Below are 19,412 nucleotides of genomic sequence, written 5' to 3'. Positions count from 1 at the left end.
ACCGGAACATGCAGGAAAAAAACAATGAGCTTCTGACTGAAATTTTTGATGCGTAGCAAAAAGCGCCAAAAAAAGGTCCCTCCCCCTCACACACAACAGTGAGAGAGATTAGTAAACTGTCATAATTAGAAAAAGCAACTGCCAAGTGGAAAAATAGTGCCCAAACATTTTATTCACCTAGTACCTCAGAAAATGAAAACGATTTTACATTCCAGCAAAAACGTTTAACATAAATTAGTAAAAACCAAATAGGCTAAGGTTTATATACACAGTGTAATTCCAGTGAAGTACCATTCCCTAGAATACTCAAATGTAAAAATACATACATGATATTTTTATGTCGGTATGGCAGGATTTTCTCATCAATTCCATTGTCAGAAAATAAAAACTGCTACATACCTCTTTGCAGATTAAACTGCCCGCTGTCCCCTGATCTGAAGTTTACCTCTCCTCAGATGGCCGAGAAACAGCAATATGATCTTAACTACTCCGGCTAAAATCATAGTAAAATCTCTGGTAGATTCTTCTTCAAACTCTACCAGAGAAGGAATAACACGCTCCGGTGCTATTAAAAAATAACAAACTTTTGATTGAAGAAATAAACTAAATAAAATCACCATAGTCCTCTCACACATCCTATCTAGTCGTTGGGTGCAAGAGAATGACTGGGGGTGACGTAGAGGGGAGGGGCTATATGCAACTCTGCTGGGTGAATCCTCTTGCACTTCCTGTTGGGGAGGAGTAATATCCCAGAAGTAATGATGACCCGTGGACTGATCACACTTAACAGAAGAAAATAAACTACAAACTAGCATCAAGAGGATTTAGAAAACATATGTTTGCTATTTATTAGCTAGATATTACACAACGCATGAAATAAAAGTGAGCTTGTCACCCACATATATTGCAGGCAAATTAGGTCTATGTCTATGACCAAATACAGAGCATTATGGGGGTAAAGAGTTCATAGCTTCTTGAGAGTCTTTTATGCTGTTAAACTGAGATATCACAACTTAAACAACTACTGGAATATTGTATCCCAGAATGTTTAGGGCTATCAAGATTTATCATACGCCATCAAATAAAAGGCCATTACAGCCAGGGCAAAGCAGGGATCTGTATTTCCTTAGGTTTGTGTAAATGACTTACCCTCCACAGTTGCCTCCGTTTGTACCATAATGCATTCTAGGCTCGCTGGATGCCAACTTGATTAAATCATTCCATTCTTTCAGCCACTCCTCCTCCGTATACACAAGACCAGACTACAAAAAAGGCATAAACCAAGAGGTTACCATTTTCTAATAAACATTTGATAACATACCGTGTATCAGGGCTGAATTCATCTGGTCATTGGCAAAATAACAGGAACAAGATTGTCAACATTTACTACTCTGCTTCAGTAAATACAAAGTGGTTAGCAAAGGTGCAGACATGTAGACAGCAAAACATTACAAAGAGCCAGATGATTTTTAAAGGGAAACTAAAGTCAAAATTGAAAATTCATTATTCAGATAGAACGTGCAATTTTAAACAACTTTCCTGTTTTCTTTAATTATGAAATTTGCTTTTTTTCTCGTTATCCTGATTGAATCATAAACCTAGGTAGGCTGATAAGAGCTTAGGTGTGTGCACGTCTTTAGCAGTTTATGGCAGCATTATTTGCAACATTGTATAATACTGCAATAAACAATGTTGCAAACACTGCTGCCAGATGACTAAAGATGTGCACGCACCTGAGCTCACCTAGGAGTACTCTAACAATGAATACCAAAAAAACTAGGTAAAATTGATATAAAAAAAGAAATTGGAAAGTTGTTTAAAATTGCATACTCTATCCAGTCAATTTAAGTATCATTTTGACTTTACTGTCCCTTTAATACAGACAGCAGATGCATTCAATAAACATTCATCATATATTATACATATACTAGTCCTAAAGCCCGTTCACACGGGCCGTGGTGTGTTATATTTAATATTCATTCATTCTCGCGCGCTCTCTCTCTCTCGCGCGCTCTCTCTCTCTCGCGCGCTCTCTCTCTCTCTCGCGCGCGCTCTCTCTCTCTCTCGCGCTCTCTCCTCTCTCTCCTCTCTCTCCTCTCTCTCGCTCTCTCTCGCTCTCTCTCGCTCTCTCTCGCTCTCTCTCGCTCTCTCTCTCGCTCTCTCTCTCGCTCTCTCTCTCGCTCGCTCTCTCTCTCTCGCTCTCTCTCTCTCGCTCTCTCTCTCTCGCTCTCTCTCTCTCGCTCTCTCTCTCTCGCTCTCTCTCTCTCGCTCTCTCTCTCTCGCTCTCTCTCTCTCGCTCTCTCTCTCTCGCTCTCTCTCTCTCGCTCTCTCTCTCTCGCTCTCTCTCTCTCGCTCTCTCTCTCTCGCTCTCTCTCTCTCGCTCTCTCTCTCTCGCTCTCTCTCTCTCGCTCTCTCTCTCTCTCGCTCTCTCTCTCTCTCGCTCTCTCTCTCTCTCGCTCTCTCTCTCTCTCGCTCTCTCTCTCTCTCGCTCTCTCTCGCTCTCTCTCTCTCTCGCTCTCTCTCTCTCTCGCTCTCTCTCGCTCTCTCTCTCTCGCTCTCTCTCTCTCTCTGTCGCTCTCTCTCCTTTGTTTCACTGATCAGCTGTGCTGCCGGGTCCTCGCGCTGCTGCCGGGTGGGTGCGCGTGCGATCAGCTGCAAGAGTTTGTCTGAACTGCGCATGACGGCTTCAGACAAACTCTTGTCTTTTATAATATAGGATGTTAAGTATTAGGACACTGTACATCCAGGTTTTTTATTTGTCGCCACTATAACGCCACTATCACTGTAATGGCATAGGTTTCACTTAAGGTTTTGTCACCTTTCTGATGACCAAAACTAAACAGCTACCAGTCAATTACACTGGTAGCAAGCAATTTGTCAGATGACAAAACATTTTACTTAAATAATTCTTAAAAGGACATTAAACACTAAATAAATGACAGAAACGATTAGTCTGAGAATAACACGTAGATGTATTTTTTAATGTTTCATTAGCTATTTAAATATTGACAAAATAAATGTAAAGTTTTAGTGTCTATAAAACAATGGGAGCTGCCAAGTTGTAACTTAGGTTACCTTATCTGCTGTGGCCAATGCCACTGAGATGAGAATTTGCAAATATTTAGGGTCAGTTTTTGGTAGTTTGAATCAAACAACTGGTATATACTCTTTAGGTGATTAAAATACCAGACAAAACACTCTTGTAATACAATCTACTTTATCTGTGTATTACTCTTTTCTACAAATCTCTCTGTGAACACAGAGAGGCGTTTAAAAATTAGGATACCTCTTTATTTTGCATGGTTTGCTGGAACCTCCACCTTCGCTTGAGGGCTTCCTTCTCTACACCTTTCTCCATTAAATTATAGAGTGATTTGCGAAGCATCAAGTCTCGGTCATGAAATCCCCACATTCCTAGTAAAACAAAAGCAAATCAGAACTTTCCCTAGAAAACATTTGGTCTCCATCCAACCGTTTTGGCTGTCCTATAACCTTACCTAAAGATGCTGCATGCAGCAAGCAATTCCCATCACCTGTGGTTACCAAGGGAAGAAGCTTCTGATAGGTTGGGTCCACTTGTGCCCACCAGTTCAGACGACCTGTAAATCAAAGCAAGAGGCATATTAAGTGATACTAATAAATGTCTATGAATCTAAAATTGTGTGAACCAGCCAAAAAAATTATATCAAAATCAAGTCTCCTTGAGACACCTTATCACTAATGACATTTTATACCAGTTAATAGCTTTAATACTACATCCCCAACTCTTAAACCTCTCTAAGCCTATCCTAAGAATCTAACTCCAGACAAGCTATTTATAAACCTCTTGTAGGCAAAAAAAATTAATAATGCACAAAAAACAAAAGAAAAACACACTGCTTTAAGCTGTGACAAAAGTCAGAATTAAGTAGATTGTAATGACAGATGGATTATTAATGCTAAGAAAGTATTCCATAATTAAAATTTATGTAAAGTGTATGGAAAAATAATAACAAACGTCAACTTTTAAGTTTAGATAAAAAAACAAAAACCACAATATTGTCTACAGCATATATTAAGAAACAATTAAAATGTTTAGGATCGAATAATAAGTGTTATTGGCATTAATAAACAGCTTATCCAGTAAATGATTAAAGGGACAGTATACACTCATTTTCATATAAGTGCATGTAATAGACACTACTATAAAGAATAAGATGCACAGATACCGATATAAAAATCCAGTATAAAACTGTTTAAAAATTTACTCTGTTGAAAAGGTAGCTGGAAAGCCCACTGCAAGTGGGAAATAAGACCCTCCCCCTTCCCCTTCTTTTGCATATAAAAAGACCCTTTACACAAACAGAAGCAAGCTGAAGTAGGTATCCGACGGTATTCTCATAAAACTTTGGGGCTTGGTTAGGAGTCTGAAAATCAGAGCAATGTTATTTAAAAATAAGCAAAACTATATATTTAAAAAAAACAAAAAAAACTTTATGGGCTATATAAATAGATCATATACAAAACATTTATGCAAAGAAAAAATTAGTGTATACTGTATACTGTCCCTTTAAGTACCATCTAGATAAGCTACAATTATTCTATTTTTTATCCTGCTATGGAGGAACTAAGAATTAACCCTTCCTTAGCAGTGCTCATAAATCGATTAATATTCCAGGGGTTGGTGATGGAGTTTCATATTTAGTCTACAGGATTTAGAATGTTCACATTTTTTCATTCTGAATTAAATCAGATAATATTTATAGTCTTCAAACGTACTGAGCTATAATTCAATGCACCGCCTTCTCTTAGGGAAAAGGTGAACAATTAAAATGTCACAAGGCTTCCGAAATGACATTTCAGTATGTAGCAGAGGGGCTAACTTCTGTAAGGCGCAGAAAACCAGAACAGAAGACTGAAGTGAAAATCTGTGCCAGCACAGATAAATTGCTGATATCAGGGAAAGGAATCCACTTTAGCTCTGAGCGCCTGGTACGCAGCTCCTGAGGACAATAGCCGCACACATAAATACTCTGCTATTTTCAGTCAACTAGACACTGGCCAGATGGATTAATGCCAGGAGAGAGCTGAAGAGTAACAAAACAAAAGAAAAACAGCGTGGTGGTTGGATTAAATAGTTTCAGTGCTGGATGTCTGCTTAAAGGAGCACTACTCCACACTCCGTACACACTGCAGTCACCAACTAATATAAATAGTAAAAGTGACCCAGACTAATGCACAGTCTGACATGTTGGCATTTTGAAAAGGGGAATTGTTGCAAATTGTAGAACCAATTAAGATTTTCCAATTATAACATTATTATTTAGAAAAGTTAAAATTTTGCAGGTCACATAAGATCCCATATACCTCATAGCAACCCTTTTTTGCATACAAAGCAACAAGGAATACAATATACAGTACAAGTGTGGACAGTGGTTTAAGAGTAAGGATGAGTAAACTGAGTGAGGAGAGCGTTTTGTGTGTTCTAGGCACATGTGTTATTCCGATAAAAAGCAACACATTGTTATATTTGCATTGTTTATAAATCAGCAGTTAAATACTGCAATGCAAAAAATGGACCTACAAAATAAATGTTTTAAAAGTATTTAAAACTGTCATTTTGAATTTTCCAGGGCTTTGTTATTTCACAAAAGCCCAGGGATAAAAAAAAAAAACAAAAAACAAACAAAAAGACAAAAAAAACGAGTAGTGCAATTAATGCTCCTGTCCGATCATGAAGAGGCCAATCAGAAGGCGATGTAAGGTTAAATGTGAGACTGGCTGTAGCGTGCCCTGTACAGAGACAACCTCAGAAAAACTGTAGTATGTACTCCAGGTCGCTAGTCCCTCTGTGGGTGTGTGTGTTGGGAAATCAGGGGTAGTGGCATTGGTAGGGGGAGAGTCAGGCTGCCCAACCCTGCAGAGGGTTCATTAGCATCTGAATGCAGAGGAAGGCAGCTGCTCGTGCCGCCAGCTCTTTTTTTCAGTACCACATTTATTCTTGTTAAAAAGGCAATATACTACAATCTGGATTTGCACAGATCGTAGTGTGTTGCAATTTCACAAGAATAAATGCAGAAACAAAAAAAAGAGACAAAAAAGGCATGAGCAGCCGGCTTCCTCTGCATTCGGATGCCAAAGGTAGAATCCGGATGTCCAGGTCTAATTTAAAGACACTAAACACAATGTTTGGCATAATGAGCCTGAGAGTAATAGAATATGAAAATGGTTTTTTTTTGTTTGTTTTTTAAATATTAGTTGTTTAAATATTGAAGAAATAAGTGTAATGTTTCAGAGACTATAAAGTAAGTGTGTGCCATAATATTGTAGCTAAGTTATCCAACATTAAAAATACTTCATCTAAATCTCTCCCAGCTGATCTCAGAGAGTTTAAATTCCCATTATTAATTAAATGCTCTTGCAAATAAGAATATTTTATTATTAGATTACAATATTCCTTAGATTGGCTGTTGGTGCTGAGCCTGACATCACTAGCTGGAAAGTCAGTTCCAGCTTTGCACAGCTGGATTATTATGCATGACGTAACTATGCACTCTGTGAACTGTAATATTTATAAAATAAACACATCTAGGCAAAGTGTGACTGCACCCAAAGGTCATTTCCTTAATTAATATGAGCATTTACCAAGAAATCAGTGAGAAATTTTAGAAGATAAGAATCACTTATCCCACCCAGTCTGCTTCTTGCTGCAAAACCCTCACACTCCATATAAATCTGTTTAGTGCAGGTATTTCTAATATCTTTACAGCAGGGGTATCAAGCTCATTGTATCCAGGGGGCCTATGGCCAAGTGTTCTTCTCCCATGGGGGCCACTTAAACAGAGTGAGTGTTCTAGAACTAGATATACTAGAAACTGGAAGTTACATTTACCCAGGTAGTAGTGAATGGTAGCCCATAGTAGCTGTAGTTCACAATAGACATACATAGTGTATATTTATCTTGTGAGTGCCAAGTGAGGTGATCATTCTGAATAAATAGTGACATTTATCCAAGCAGTGCATAAAGGGAATCTACACTGGACAATGTATTATTAGTATTCTTTATTTATAAAGCACCAACAGATTCCGCAGCGCTGCCCATGGGTACAAAGGACAATGGAGAAACAATACAATAAAAGACAACATTTTACAGACAAATACAGGGGAATTGAGGACCCTATTCCCGTGGGAACTTACAATTTAGATGGGTAGGAGGATGGGGAACAGGAGGTGGGGACTGCAAAGGTGAGAATGATATTAGTGAGGAGTTAGATGAGGTCAACTGTTAGGTAAGTGAAATTAATTTGTTACCGAGTTGGGTGATAAGCTTCTCTGAACAAAAAAGGTCTTTAGGGAACGTTTAAAGGAGGAGAGGTTAGGGGAAAGTCTGACAGCTTGAGGAAGTGCGTTCCAGAGGGTTGGTGACAAACGAGAGAAGTCATGTAGTCTAGCATGAGAGAAGGTGATGGTAGAGGATACAAGGAGCAGGTGGATGTTATATCTTAGGTGGCGGGCTGGAGTATATTTGTTGATGAGTGAGGACAGGTAGGGTGGGGCATAATTGGTGAGGGCTTTGTAGGTCAGAGTGAGAATTTTGAATTTGACTTTGCTGTAAATGGGGAGCCAGAGAAGGCACTCACAGAGAGGTGCAGCAGAAACAGAGCATTGGGAGAGGTGGATTAGCCTGGCAGATGCATTTAGGATGGATTGAAGGGGAGAGAGGTGGGAGAGAGGGAGGCCAGTTAGTAGGTTAGACAGTAGTCAAGTCGGGAAATTACCAGAGAGTGGTTTAGCTGTTAGTTTCAGCACTCAGCAACAGACAAATTTTGGAGCTATTGCGTAGGTGGTTGCGGCAGGATGAAGAGAGCAATTGGATTTGGGGAACGAAAGACAGATTTGAATCAAGTGTGACTCCAAGGCAGCAAACTTGGGATGATGGGGAGATAGTGGTGCCGCCAAAAGTGATAGAAAAATTAGAAAATGGAGTATGTATGCTTATATTTATAGTTATCTTGTCTATATAGAACATCAACTTGTTACACCTCTTAGAACCCTTAAAAAAATTAATGGGGTTAAATGAATAATTTACCTAATAAACAAGGGAGGGCCATATTAAACTATGTTGAGGGACGCATATGGCCCCAGGACCTGTACTTTGAGACCACTGCTTTAAAGGGACAGTAAACGTTAAAAAAAATCTTTCAACTTTTCTAAATAATTATTATAAAGCTACATTTTAATTTTATAATTGTGCCTCTTGCTAGGACTGCCCCCTACCTGAAAATGTGTTTCCTAAGCCCAGCATCTGTCGCGCCATTGTGTTTTAAAGGATGCACACTGCTGCAGTAGTCATTAATTTGCTGAATCTCATTTGTTCATGCGCACTTGTTCCGTAATAAAAAAAAAATCAGTTTTGGCCGAGCACTTCACGATTTACCTCATAGCTTGGTTTGACAGCGGAGGTAGATTAGTGCATTCAAAATTTAAATAATCGCCTGAGATATCCTGAACGTGCGCAAAAAAAAGAAAGAAATGGGCATGCCAAATCGGCACACAAGCAGCCCGAACCTAAATCTTGAACAGTGGATGCAGGGGAGCAGGCTTTATTAAATGATTGACAGATAAGTTTTACACTACAATGAAAACAAAATAAAATGTATATAAAACTTTTTTATAGAAAAACATAATTTATGCTTACCTGATAAATTTATTTCTCTTGAGGTGTATCCAGTCCACGGATCATCCATTACTTATGGGATATTAACTCCTCCCCAACAGGAAGTGCAAGAGGATTCACCCAGCAGAGCTGCTATATAGCTCCTCCCCTAACTGCCATTACCAGTCACTCGACCGAAAACATGCAGAGAAAGGAAAACCATAGGGTGCAGTGGTGACTGTAGTTTAATGGAAAAATTACCTGCCTTAAAGTGACAGGGCGGGCCGTGGACTGGATACACCACAAGAGAAATAAATTTATCAGGTAAGCATAAATTATGTTTTCTCTTGTTAAGTGTATCCAGTCCACGGATCATCCATTACTTATGGGATACCAATACCAAAGCTAAAGTACACGGATGACGGGAGGGACAGGCAGGCTCTTTATACGGAAGGAACCACTGCCTGAAGAACCTTTCTCCCAAAAACAGCCTCCGAAGAAGCAAAAGTGTCAAATTTGTAAAATTTGGAAAAAGTATGAAGAGAAGACCAAGTTGCAGCCTTGCAAATCTGTTCAACAGAAGCCTCATTCTTAAAGGCCCAGGTGGAAGCCACAGCTCTAGTAGAATGTGCTGTAATTCTTTCAGGAGGCTGCTGTCCAGCAGTCTCATAGGCTAACCGTATTATGCTACGAAGCCAAAAGGAGAGAGAGGTAGCCGAAGCTTTTTGACCTCTCCTCTGACCAGAATAAACGACAAACAGGGAAGAAGTTTGTCGAAAATCCTTAGTTGCCTGTAGATAAAATTTCAGGGCACGGACTACATCTAGATTGTGTAGCAGACGTTCCATTTTCGAAGAAGGATTAGGACACAAAGATGGAACCACAATCTCTTGATTGATATTCCTGTTAGTGACCACCTTAGGTAGGAACCCAGGTTTAGTACGCAGAACTACCTTGTCTGAATGAAAAATCAGATAAGGAGAATCACAATGTAAGGCAGATAACTCAGAGACTCTTCGAGCCGAGGAAATCGCCATTAAAAACAGAACTTTCCAAGATAACAACTTGATATCAATGGAATGAAGGGGTTCAAACGGAACCCCCTGTAAAACATTAAGAACTAAGTTCAAACTCCATGGTGGAGCAACAGTTTTAAACACAGGCTTGATCCTAGCTAAAGCCTGACAAAAAGCTTGAACGTCCGGAACTTCTGACAGACGTTTGTGTAAAAGAATGGACAGAGCTGAAATCTGTCCCTTTAAGGAACTAGCGGATAAACCCTTTTCTAAACCTTCTTGTAGAAAAGACAATATCCTCGGAATCCTAACCTTACTCCATGAGTAACTCTTGGATTCGCACCAATATAAGTATTTGCGCCATATCTTATGGTAAATCTTTCTGGTAACAGGCTTCCTAGCCTGTATTAAGGTATCAATAACTGACTCAGAAAAACCACGTTTTGATAAAATCAAGCGTTCAATTTCCAAGCAGTCAGCTTCAGAGAAATTAGATTTTGATGTTTGAAGGGACCCTGGATCAGAAGGTCCTGTTTCAGAGGTAGCGACCAAGGTGGACAGGATGACATGTCCACTAGATCTGCATACCAAGTCCTGCGTGGCCATGCAGGCGCTATTAGAATCACTGATGCTCTCTCCTGTTTGATTCTGGCAATCAATCGAGGAAGCATCGGGAAGGGTGGAAACACATAAGCCATCCCGAAGGTCCAAGGTGCTGTCAAAGCATCTATCAGAACCGCTCCCGGATCCCTGGATCTGGACCCGTAACGAGGAAGCTTGGCGTTCTGTCGAGACGCCATGAGATCTATCTCTGGTTTGCCCCAACGTCGAAGTATTTGGGCAAAGACCTCCGGATGAAGTTCCCACTCCCCCGGATGAAAAGTCTGACGACTTAAGAAATCCGCCTCCCAGTTCTCCACTCCCGGGATGTGGATTGCTGACAGGTGGCAAGAGTGAGACTCTGCCCAGCGAATTATCTTTGATACTTCCATCATTGCTAGGGAGCTTCTTGTCCCTCCCTGATGGTTGATGTAAGCTACAGTCGTGATGTTGTCCGACTGAAACCTGATGAACCCCCGAGTTGTTAACTGGGGCCAAGCCAGAAGGGCATTGAGAACTGCTCTCAATTCCAGAATGTTTATTGGTAGGAGACTCTCCTCCTGATTCCATTGTCCCTGAGCCTTCAGAGAATTCCAGACAGCGCCCCAACCTAGTAGGCTGGCGTCTGTTGTTACAATTGTCCAGTCCGGCCTGCTGAATGGCATCCCCCTGGACAGATGTGGCCAAGAAAGCCACCATAGAAAAGAATTTCTGGTCTCTTGATCCAGATTCAGAGTAGGGGACAAGTCTGAGTAATCCCCATTCCACTGACTTAGCATGCACAATTGCAGCGGTCTGAGATGTAGGCGTGCAAATGGTACTATGTCCATTGCTGCTACCATTAAGCCGATCACCTCCATGCATTGAGCTACTGACGGGTGTTGAATGGAATGAAGGACACGGCATGCATTTTGAAGCTTTGTTAACCTGTCTTCTGTCAGGTAAATCTTCATTTCTACAGAATCTATAAGAGTCCCCAAGAAGGGAACTCTTGTGAGTGGAAAGAGAGAACTCTTCTTTTCGTTCACCTTCCATCCATGCGACCTTAGAAATGCCAGTACTAACTCTGTATGAGACTTGGCAGTTTGAAAGCTTGAAGCTTGTATCAGAATGTCGTCTAGGTACGGAGCTACCGCAATTCCTCGCGGTCTTAGTACCGCCAGAAGAGCACCCAGAACCTTTGTGAAGATTCTCGGAGCCGTAGCCAATCCGAATGGAAGAGCTACAAACTGGTAATGCCTGTCTAGAAAGGCAAACCTTAGATACCGGTAATGATCTTTGTGAATCGGTATGTGAAGGTAAGCATCCTTTAAATCCACTGTGGTCATGTACTGACCCTTTTGGATCATGGGTAAAATTGTCCGAATAGTCTCCATTTTGAACGATGGAACTCTTAGGAATTTGTTTAGGATCTTTAAATCCAGCATTGGCCTGAAAGTTCCCTCTTTTTTGGGAACCACAAACAGATTTGAGTAAAACCCTTGTCCCTGTTCCGACCGTGGAACTGGATGGATTACTCCCATTAATAAAAGCTCTTGTACGCAGCGTAGAAACGCCTCTTTCTTTATTTGGTTTGTTGACAACCTTGACAGATGAAATCTCTCTCTTGGGGGAGAGTATTTGAAGTCCAGAAGGTATCCCTGAGATATTATCTCTAGCGCCCAGGGATCCTGGACATCTCTTGCCCAAGCCTGGGCGAAGAGAGAAAGTCTGCCCCCCACTAGATCCGTTCCCGGATCGGGGGCCCTCAATTCATGCTGTTTTAGGGGCACCAGCAGGTTTCCTGGCCTGCTTGCCCTTGTTCCAGGACTGGTTAGGTCTCCAGCCTTGTCTGTAGCGAGCAACAGATCCTTCTTGTTTTGGAGCAGAGGAAGTTGATGCTGCTCCTGCTTTGAAATTCCGAAAGGAACGAAAATTAGATTGTCTAGCCTTAGGTTTGGCTCTGTCTTGAGGCAGGGCATGGCCTTTACCTCCTGTAATGTCAGCGATAATTTCTTTCAATCCGGGCCCGAATAAGGTCTGCCCTTTGAAAGGTATATTAAGAAATTTAGACTTAGAAGTAACGTCAGCTGACCAGGATTTTAGCCACAGTGCTCTGCGCGCCTGAATGGCGAATCCGGAATTCTTAGCCGTAAGCTTAGTTAAATGTACTACGGCATCTGAAATAAATGAGTTAGCTAACTTAAGAGCTTTAAGCCTGTGTGTAATCTCATCTAATGGAGCTGATTCAAGTGTCCCTTCCAGAGACTCAAACCAAAATGCTGCTGCAGCCGTGACAGGCGCAATGCATGCAAGGGGTTGCAATATAAAACCTTGTTGAACAAACATTTTCTTAAGGTAACCCTCTAACTTTTTATCCATTGGATCTGAAAAGGCACAGCTATCCTCCACCGGGATAGTGGTACGCTTAGCTAAAGTAGAAACTGCTCCCTCCACCTTAGGGATCGTTTGCCATAAGTCCCGTGTGGTGGTGTCTATTGGAAATATCTTTCTAAATATCGGAGGGGGTGAGAACGGCACACCGGGTCTATCCCACTCCTTAGTAACAATTTCAGTAAGTCTCTTAGGTATAGGAAAAAACGTCAGTACTCGACGGTACCGCAAAATATTTATCCAACCTACACATTTTTTCTGGTATTGCAACTGTGTTACAATCATTCAGAGCCGCTAACACCTCCCCTAGTAATACACGGAGGTTTTCCAGCTTAAATTTAAAATTTGAAATATCTGAATCCAATCTGTTTGGATCAGAACCGTCAGCCGCAGAATGAAGCTCTCCGTCCTCATGTTCTGCAAGTTGTGACGCAGTATCCGACATGGCCCTAACATTATCAGCGCACTCTGTTCTCACCCCAGAGTGATCACGCTTACCTCTTAGTTCTGGTAATTTAGCCAAAACTTCAGTCATAACAGTAGCCATATCCTGTAATGTGATTTGTAATGGCCGCCCAGATGTACTCGGCGCCACAATATCACGCACCCCCCGAGCGGGAGATGCAGGTACTGACACGTGAGGCGAGTTAGTCGGCATAACTCTCCCCTCGTTGTTTGGTGAAATGTGTTCAATTTGTACAGATTGACTTTTATTTAAAGTAGCATCAATACAGTTAGTACATAAATTTCTATTGGGCTCCACTTTGGCATTAGCACATATAGCACAGATGTCTTCCTCTGAATCAGACATGTTTAACACACTAGCAAATAAACTAGCAACTTGGAAATACTTTTCAAGTAATTTACTATAATATGAAAACGTACTGTGCCTATAAGAAGCACAGAAAGAGTTATGACAGTTGAAAGTTAATAAACTGAAAGGTTATAGCATCAAATCTTTGTAAAAAACACAATTTTAGCAAAGGCTTGTTCCCATTAGCGAAGGATAACTAACCCTGATAGCAGAAAAAAAAGTTACAGAAATAAACGTTTTTTATCACAGTCAACTACAATCTCACAGCTCTGCTGTGAATGATTACCTCCCTCAAAACAAGTTTTGAAGACCCCTGAGTTCTGTAGAGATGAACCGGATCATGCAGGAAATACAATGAGCTTCTGACTGAATTTTTTGACCTCCCCCTCACACACAACAGTGAGAGAGATCAGTAAACTGTCATAAATTAAATAAAACAACTGCCAAGTGGAAAAAATAATGCCCAAAACATTTTATTCACCCAGTACCTCAGAAAATGAAACGATTTTACATGCCAGCAAAAAACGTTTAACATAAATTAAGTGTTATTAAAGAGCCTGTTGCCAGTCCCTGCAAATTAGGCTAAAGTCTTATGCACACAGTATAATTCCAGTGAAGTGCCATTCCCCAGAATACTGAAGTGTAAAATATACATACATGACAGCCTGATACCAGTTGCTGCTACTGCATTTAAAGGCTGAGTTTACATTATATCGGTATGGCAGAATTTTCTCATCAATTCCATTGTCAGAAAATAATAAGCTGCTACATACCTCTTTGCAGATTAATCTGCCCGCTGTCCCCTGATCTGAAGTTTACCTCTCCTCAGATGGCCGAGAAACAGCAATATGATCTTAACTACGCCGGCTAAAATCATAGTAAAAACTCAGGTAGATTCTTCTTCAAATTCTACCAGAGAAGGAATAACACACTCCGGTGCTATTATAAAATAACAAACTTTTGATTGAAGGTATAAAACTAAATATAATCACCATAGTCCTCTCACACATCCTATCTAGTCGTTATGTGCAAGAGAATGACTGGTAATGGCAGTTAGGGGAGGAGCTATATAGCAGCTCTGCTGGGTGAATCCTCTTGCACTTCCTGTTGGGGAGGAGTTAATATCCCATAAGTAATGGATGATCCGTGGACTGGATACACTTAACAAGAGAAAATCTTACAATAAGAATTTTAAATATCAAAAGAAAAAAATATATAATATCTGTAATATAAATGTTTACTGTACCTTTAGCTAAAGGGAAAACTTGTTTCACTTTATTATATAAGGAAGTTTGGGATCCTTTAGTCAATCCTGGTTTATTATTAGAAATATTTTGCTATAATTTTTTCCAAATCCCTGACACCAAAACAAAAATACAACCCAACAGATTTATTTTTTTTCTTGTTCAAGGCTACGTTGTACACTATATAAAGAAATGTCTTGCTCAGCTTTTATGCAGAACAGTTTAATGTAGTCATGAAGTAGCATCTCGAAAATTAGCAAGCAGACCCCCATGAAAAAGGACTCAAACCTGGAAGTCTTAGCAAGCCGTTTGTTGCAGAAAGTAACAATAAATTAATAATTATATCCAATTTAAATGAATAAGTTTAATAAAAAGGGGGGGAAAAAATCAAAAACCCAACTCCATCAGGCTTAATGACACTATGAGATACATTTTACACAGAAAAAAAATACCAGAAAGCAATTATTTTGTGCTAAATATAGAGTACAAAATATATAAAAGTCTGACTCAATTAAGACACAAAATACATAGAGTACCATCTAAAGCTTGAAAACTTCTCAAATCTGAACATAATACAAAGTATGAAGTATAAATGATAAAACTGTAATTTCCTTAGATATTATATTACACTGAAATCATTTCTTACCAGAAATGTAGAGAACCACCATTAGTGAGTTACAGCAATATTTCCCATTAGAGCGGTGTTTGCTGCCCCATGGAAAGAAACTAAAAATGTTTGCTATAGGTTTTGTGGCCCCAAGAAAAAGCTTAATTACAATGTCTGTTTTGGGGAATTGGGACAGTGTTCACTTCAGTACCTTTTCAGCGGGTGCACCACATTGCTGATTTCACTGACCAACCGGCTAGAATATTAGCCAATATTTAGCTGAAATGAGCTAATATTAAAAATGTTCAATTGTGCTTTGCATAGCAGAAAATTATAATATTAGAAAATATTACACTGTCCCCACCCGACAACTTCATAATGCCACCCGGCTGGTAACATTTTCTGTGGAGAACACTGTCTGGTAATGGTGATGAACTAACAAGGTGGCCAGAACTCAGAAAGAGCCATATGGAGATAATTTACTCCTATTATTTTTTTCTTCATTCTCTTGGTATCTTTATTTAAAAAAGCAGGAACGAAAGCTTTAAAGCCGGACCATTTTTGGTTCAGCACCCTGGATAGCGCTTACTGATTGGTAGCTACATTTAGCCATCCAATCAGTAAGCGCAACCCAGGTGCTGAACCTAAAATGGGCCGGCTCCAAAGCTTTCATTCCCACTTTTTCAAATAAAGATACCAAGAGAACAAAGAAAAATTGATAATAGGAGTACATTTGAAAGATGCTTAAAATTGCGTGCTCTATCCGAATCATAAAAGAAAAAATATTGTGTTTAGTATCCCTTTAATGTAATTGTAACAAACATAAGTATGATAAAAGTGTACAAAAACATTTAATTAAATACTATCTTGACGGTATGAGGAAATTAATCTTGCAGGAGGTCTAAGGCAGCACATTCATTTTATTGTTATTTATATGCACTGGTATTTTTTTTTGTTTTATGCATATGCTTTATCTCAGTCACTCTTAAAGGGACATTAAACCCCAAAAAATTCTTTCATGATTCAGATAGAGAATACAATTTTTAAAAAGTTTCAAATTTACTTTTATCCAATCTATTTTATTCTCATGTTAGTCTTTGTTGAAGAGATACCTAGGTAGGTAGCGTGCACATGCCTGAAACACTACATGACAGGAAATAGTGCTGCTATCTAGTGCTCCTGCTAATGTATAACATTGTTGCACAACTGCTGCTATATAGTGCTGCAGACACGTGCATACTCTTGAGCTTACATTTCTGCTTTTCAACAAAGGATAACAAAAAAAAGAAAGAAAATTTGACAACAGAAGTAAATTAGAAAGTTTTTTAAAATTTTAGGTACTATCTAAATCATGAAAGAAAAAATTTGGGTTTTATAGCGTAACTAACCTGCATGCTCCAATGCCACCAGCATGGATTGTTCAATTAGATCTCGTTCTATGAAGCTACGGAACTCGTCAGTGTAGACAGTAAGGTCAGGGAGCTGAAAGGTGCACACGGGTGTCTCCAGGGGGTGCTCGTTGCTGCCGTTGGTTGATACGTGGGAGCGAGCCAGAGTGACAATGGATGAGCTTGCGTGGGAGATCCCTCTGGACAAACGTTTCTCTGAAAATTTCAAAATTAGACTTCGTCAAAGAGGAAACATGCAATCCTGAGAGCAACAACAGCTCTCCAAGAGCCTGCATATATTTTGGAATGTGGTGAACCAATGGGCTAGAGGTAGAACATCTTATTGGGACATTACAGCAAAGAATGAACAAAATAAAAAGGATACGAACAAACTTGATACAAATGAGGCAAGTAAACCAAGCAAAAGATAAATTCATTACAGTATCTACTGTTGTTATTCAATAAATTAATAAAAGGGGTGGGACCATGTGAGAAGTAGTCTCAGAGTTGCCACAGAATCTCACTGATTTATAGGTATGAAGTAACAAGGAAAGACTAGTCAAAACAAGCAAGTACTCTTCCCAACAACAATGCTTGACTTTTTGTTTGGGTGTGTCTAATGCAACAATGCATTACTTCCACTTACTAATTGAAAATTGAAGACATACTTGAAAAACAGCACTTGTACTTGTTTGTATCTTGCAAGCATTGAATACATTGTATTAAGTGTTTTAACAAGATAAATGGGACAAGGGCTATAGGAACAAATGGTAATACTAGGCTCTAAAGTGAAAAGAAGTAAACCGTGAAGTTGTCTTTGTAATTTATTTGTATTTTATAAGTGTGTGTACCCCTGGACCAGCAAAAAAAAAAAAAAAAAAAAATTAAAAAAAAAAACAACAGACTAGATTTAAAGTACCAGTAAACTCTTATTTGTTTAACAGTTTTTAAAACGTATCTTAATAGCACAGTAGTAAAAAACACAATGCACATAAAAATCATAAAACTTATTTTAATTTAAATCAAGCCAGCCTACTAAAATTCCAGGCATGGCACAGCTTAATTTGACTTTATCCAATCACAGCACCTCATGTAAGTATTTTGCATTAATATTGTCATGAATTCTTGTTCCCAATTGCATGCGCAGTTCAAATTTTTACCACCATACGCGCATTTGTGATCTCTCTATTTATTGATGACGATTGCAATGCAAATGTACGTATGTCCGTGACATCAGGGTAAGGTACTGCACATGCACACGCATTCACAAACCTTTCATGATACAGCATGAGTGCTTAGAAATAATTATATATTCAAGTGCACTTTACTTGTATGATTTATAAAAAGTTGAAGCACATGTTGATTTATTATTTATATATCAAATTCTCAATTAATGAATTAAACATTTTTGGGCCTACTGTCTGGTCTACTAAATTATTGTCTACTAGTAAATCCCCCCCACCCCGACTGTAAACTATAGTGGTGTAAGTAGATGTGTTTGCGTTGTGTGAAATTATTTTAAAAATTCCTGAAGAACAGAGGTTAATCCTTCTATTACTATTTACATAATGAGATGTCCTTGTCACCATAGATAACACTTTAAAGGCATTAGTCACAACAGAATGAGAGAGTAATCCTTTTCAGAGTTTAGTTTGTGGGGCTAGGATGAAATCCGATGGGTTGATTAGGATTGGGGCTTGACAATTTAGGGTAATTGGATTGCTAAACCAAAACTTAAAAGGACATGAAACTGAAAAAAACTTTTTAGCAATGAACAGAATACCTTAAAAAATATGTTTCATAGTTATTTACTTTTAACTTTTCTCTTTAATTTACTGGTAATTTGCCTTTGAAAATTATTTTTTTTCCAAGCCCCATGTGGAACTCACAAGGTTCTACCCGGATTGGGATAGTGTGTCCGGTGTAAGTGGTGCGTGCGCAATCGTCTAGACACGTAAGCAATTACATCACCAGCTTGAAAATTCTCAGAAAATCAGACCTGAACAATCTATAGCAAAGTGTGTCACAGCGCAGTGCTGCAGTAGGGAAGTATGGGTGAGAGTGTAGACTGAATCTCCCCTAGTATTAACCTTTCACCTGTGTTATGTCCTAGCCATTTGGCTTTACTGAGGCCAACGGTGCTTCCAGAATGGGATCGGGCCCTGGTGGGCGTGCCGACCCGATCCCATCATTGAAATCTCGCAATCGCATTCACGATCATGAGATTTCAATTTGTTTACATCAGAACATTATTCCAATGTACACAAATCAAAATCCTCATGAAAGGGTTAACAAGCATTATACAGGTTTCTAATTTATATAATAAACATTAAATGAAAATGGCAATAACCAAGAAGAAATTACTAATAAATTAGGTGCGCTTATATATACATTCCCCCTAGCTTAACAAGCATGTTAAAGAAACATTAAAGATTATATGGATATTAAATTAAACCATAATAATCTTATAAAATGTATAAATAATTAAATTATATACATTCCTAATGTACATATTTAAAAGGATATGAAACCCAATCATTTTACTTTCAGAATTCAAATAAATCATACAATTTTAAACAACTTTTCAGCTTACTTTGATTATTAAATTTGCTTGTTTTTTTAGTATCCTTTGTTCAAGGAGCAGCAATGCACTACTGGAGGTTAGCTGAACATGTCTGGTGAGCCAGATAGCTTCTAACAATGTATTGCTGCTCCTGAGCCTATCTAGGTATTCT

General features: G+C 39.2%; 1 protein-coding gene across 2 annotated transcripts in view; it reads right to left on the bottom strand.

Moving 5' to 3' along the window:
• Positions 1–19,412, bottom strand: part of OTUD7B (OTU deubiquitinase 7B) — a 103,871-nt gene that overhangs the window by 26,712 nt on the left and 57,747 nt on the right. For both annotated transcript variants that reach the window (XM_053705379.1, XM_053705383.1), the window contains 4 exons: positions 16,678–16,893; positions 3,498–3,599; positions 3,287–3,414; positions 1,150–1,262 (listed from right to left, as the gene is read on the bottom strand). In XM_053705379.1, coding sequence (XP_053561354.1) covers positions 1,150–1,262; positions 3,287–3,414; positions 3,498–3,599; positions 16,678–16,893 — 559 coding nt within the window. The remainder of the gene's footprint in view (positions 1–1,149; positions 1,263–3,286; positions 3,415–3,497; positions 3,600–16,677; positions 16,894–19,412) is intronic.

This window comes from Bombina bombina, chromosome 1 (assembly GCF_027579735.1).
Source record: "Bombina bombina isolate aBomBom1 chromosome 1, aBomBom1.pri, whole genome shotgun sequence".
In the NCBI taxonomy this organism is placed as follows: Eukaryota; Metazoa; Chordata; class Amphibia; order Anura; family Bombinatoridae; genus Bombina; species Bombina bombina.
Note: the sequence above shows the minus strand (reverse complement) of the source record. Positions and strands in the feature narration are given on the sequence as shown.